The sequence below is a fragment of the Sesamum indicum genome, linkage group LG3 (genome assembly GCF_000512975.1).
Source record: "Sesamum indicum cultivar Zhongzhi No. 13 linkage group LG3, S_indicum_v1.0, whole genome shotgun sequence".
NCBI classification, from domain to species: domain Eukaryota; kingdom Viridiplantae; phylum Streptophyta; class Magnoliopsida; order Lamiales; family Pedaliaceae; genus Sesamum; species Sesamum indicum.
Genome location: NC_026147.1, coordinates 23,880,615 through 23,884,590, shown reverse-complemented (window position 1 = coordinate 23,884,590; position 3,976 = coordinate 23,880,615). Strand labels below are relative to the sequence as shown.

The window sequence follows — 3,976 nt, the reverse complement described above, 5'->3', positions numbered from 1 at the left end:
CTTCCTCCGTTAACGGTGCCCACTCCGGCGGAGGTTCGGCGGGTTTCACGGAGTTTTTGCTTTCGGAGTTGAAGTCAGCCACCAACAACTTCAGCTCCGAGAATATCGTCTCGGAGAGCGGCGAGAAGGCTCCCAATGTCGTTTATGAGGGTCGGCTGCAAAACCGTCGGTGGATCGCCGTCAAGAAATTTACCAAAATGGCCTGGCCTGATCCTAAACAGTTTGCTGTGCGGTTAAACACGCATAAGTTTCTTTGAAGTTTTGAGCTTTTTTTGGAGTTTTTTATGAACGAAATGGGGTTTTGGTTATCGGGTAATTGGATGCTTTTTGTTGTTGTACAGGAGGAAGCGAAGGAAGTGGGGAAGCTGAGGCATAAGAGGCTGGCGAATCTGATTGGATATTGTTGTGATGGGGATGAGAGGCTGCTCGTAGCTGAATTTATGCCTAATGAGACGCTTGCCAAGCATTTATTCCACTGTATGTTGTGTTGCCCAAATATCGTACATTTGTCTTTTAATTCCGCATTTGTTTGCCATTGCTGGTTTTCTTGAACTGACCATGTGCATTTTTGTAATTCTTGTAAATATCGTCCAATCCATAGCCTGTCGGATTTAGCAACATTATTTAAGTTGTCATCTTAGAGTTTAGCTGTCGGGCTCAGAGTTGGTGGTGGCTTAAATTGTGTCATTCTTGAGATTCTGATATCCTTTCGCTTTGAGCTGTGAAATAAATAGGACTGCTGAAGTTGCTGAATGTTCATTGTTCCAGAGATGAATGATTGATAAGCGCGCATATTTAATCTTGGAAACTAATGGTTGCCTATCAATGTCTATCATCAGCAACAATTACTGTTGACTGATCCATGTAATGTAAAAGTAGCTCGTTCTAACAACAGAATGTTTGATTCCTGACCCTTAAGCAGCCCCCTGAAGAATTTGTTTATTATGGGTACAGGGTCTATAAACTATAAGAAGGCATGACGTATTACAGCAATCCATTGGCAAAGTTAGCGAACTCAAAAGTTTTCACAAAATAGAATTTATATCAAAATTATGTGGTCGCAATCGTAGAACTTTAGTTATGTAAAGCCCTGTGACTCATCAATTATTTGTTTGTCGATGATTGTTGTTTTTCTGTAAGTTAGAAATGCAAGCAGCGTTTGGCGCACATGGTAACAACCTGAAATGGGGAGAAACGAGCTGCATGAAATGTTTGTATTTTCATGAAATTGTGGCAATCCACTGATGAACTTAAAAGATTTCTTAGTTCGAAGGTTACGTGCCTGCATATAAGAACATTTCCTCACAGGAAAGCTTGTGACGCATTTAATTATTCTTTAATGATGATGCACTTTTGGGAGTAAGTTCTAACGCACTTATCCCACATTTTTGTGGAAGGGTTTCAACTAACTTATATAATGGGGTTTTCTTTCTCCTAACTAACTGATCTTCTTAGGCAGACTAGGCTCACGACAAAGTAATATCAGAATAAGACCTGGTATCTACGGTGGGGTCCACTTGTGAGTGCTTGAGGTGAGCGGCTGGGGATGGGCCTATATAGCATGAGGCGTGCATGGGTTGGATGGGATGAGTGTAATGCTTTCATCTTACATGGTGGTGGGAGAATTTGGACCAACTTGTACCAGGTTTCCTTTAGCCCCTAACTGAGCAGGTCTCTAGAGGAGGATTGGACCGTGACAATGTGGTAACAATCTGAAGTTGGGAGAAAAGGGGTTTCTTCAAAAACTTGCTTAATACAAAAAGGTTGCTTGTGTTGTCTTAGTCTCATGTAATTACAGCTTGTGTTTGCATCCGAAGATGATGCTATCTGTGTTTGGCACATGAATAAGGAATTTCACGTAGGTGCATTTGCAAACTATTTTTTTCATTGTCAATCTGTTGGCTATCAGTTCTTTCAGCTAACTGTTGTGTCTCAGTAACTAGCTGAAGGCGTTCCTGTCATTTCGTTTTTTCTTCTTTGTCTTCTCTGGATTTGGATTTGGCTCGGGGTTGGGAAGTGCCGTGAGGGTGGGTGGGGGTGGAAGGTAGAGGATCCTTATTAATGCTATTCCTGAAAGATTGCCTCTTCATATGATGGAGATAGTTTTTACAAGCCTTAATATCTTAAATTTGATCTTCTTTTTCATCTTCTAATTGTTTCTTGAATTATTTTTCATACTTTCTCTAGGGGAGAATCAAACCCCTGAGTGGGCTATGCGTTTGAGAGTTGCGTTCTATATAGCCGAAGCATTGGATTATTGCAGCAGTGAAGGTCGCCCACTGTATCATGACTTGAATGCCTATAGGGTTCTCTTTGATGAGGTTAATTACTCTGTATTTTATCTTGAAGATAAGCTTTTCTTATGCTGGGTGATAGGAAATAGTTTAATCTTGCACCATCTTTTAATTCCGTTCCACCTGTGAATGGGTTTAATTCTTCACTGAAGATAAGTGTTTCATGTGTTGTTTTTGGCAGAATGGAGATCCACGTCTTTCTTGTTTTGGATTAATGAAGAATAGCCGGGATGGTAAAAGTTATAGCACGAATCTTGCATATACACCTCCTGAGTATCTAAGAAATGGTAATTAATTCTTTTTTCTTACCTAACACCTTATTCTAAACTTTGCTTTCTAATATTAAGATGGACAATTTGGTCATGCCACTGTGGTTCCTGGTATACTATATCACGATCATCAAATAATTCTTTTCATCAAACTAGACAAATTTGATGAGAACGAAAAAGGCCTGGAATGGTATGCTATTGTTTTGGAATTTGTACTCTGTTTTGTTCTCTGATATACCTTACTGTAAACTGGTTTTACACTATTTGGATGGACTATCATCACACCAGTGATTTCTTCACAGACTACGTCATCTTGTTCAAATAGTTCATTTCATGAACTGGCAGAATTTACCATGATGGGAAAGCCTAAATTGTTGTACTATCATGGAGATTGAGAATAAAACTTTGAAACAGAGGGATTATAAGATTTGAACTGAGAAACCACCAAAAAGAAAAAGACTCAGCTTCTGCCAAACTTCCCTACTGGTTTCATTTTCATTTGAGTATTGATAAATGTAGGTTCTTTACGAAATACATATAGATCTTTCTTGAATAGACACTTCCAAGGAATTTGAAGGTCTGTCTAAGAGAAGTTTGCAGACGATAAAGATCATTCATACTTCGATGTTTTTGCTTATGAGAAAATGTGGTTGCATCATTGAATGTCCAATTGCTTGGTTCTGTCTCTCAGAGTCTCTTTTTTTTTTCTTCCCCCCCCCCCCCTATATATCCTTATCAGAATAGCTTTTGTTGGGTTTCTCTTGTAGGGAGAGTCACTCCGGAAAGTGTTGTTTTCAGCTTTGGAACTGTCCTTTTGGATCTTCTTAGTGGAAAGCATATTCCTCCAACTCATGTAAGCAATCACATGCTATTATGTATCAGCTTTACTAACTCATGTTTGATGCTTTATTTCATTCAGGATAACAATACCTTATCTCTAACAGCTTTTCATGCTATTTAGTTACAATTTATCTGTTATAGTAACTCATTCAATGTTGCTACGTCATTTTGAAATTGGCAAGTGCAATTAACTTGAACTAGCTGGCTTAATATATTAAAAAATCAATTTGTTTTTATGGCATAATTGTAAGCTTACTCTAGAACAAGTCCCTCACTATCTTCAAATGCATGCCCGCTTTCTGCTTGGTTACGATTGCAGGAGCAGGACCTCAACCAGCTCCTTGTTTTGGGTTGTAACTTAACCAGCTTAAGCCACTATTAACCTCAATCATAGGCTCTCCTTATTTTCATTCTTATATTTTTGAATGCTAATTCCATAGAATGAAATAGCTGTTTATGTTGAATTTCTATGCCATGGGCTTTGATTGTATTTACTAGTCCGTTTTGCACTATAACTATTCGAATAATTACTTGAAACGTTATTGTTGCATCCGTAAAATGCATGACATAATG

The 3,976-nt window shown here is 38.6% G+C and overlaps 1 protein-coding gene across 1 annotated transcript in view; it reads left to right on the top strand.

Moving 5' to 3' along the window:
- Positions 1–3,976, top strand: part of LOC105159592 (probable serine/threonine-protein kinase At4g35230) — a 6,531-nt gene continuing 2,555 nt past the window's right edge. The window contains exons 1-5 of the mRNA XM_020693065.1: positions 1–227; positions 342–477; positions 2,188–2,321; positions 2,476–2,581; positions 3,331–3,416. Coding sequence (XP_020548724.1) covers positions 198–227; positions 342–477; positions 2,188–2,321; positions 2,476–2,581; positions 3,331–3,416 — 492 coding nt within the window. The 5' untranslated portion in view covers positions 1–197. The remainder of the gene's footprint in view (positions 228–341; positions 478–2,187; positions 2,322–2,475; positions 2,582–3,330; positions 3,417–3,976) is intronic.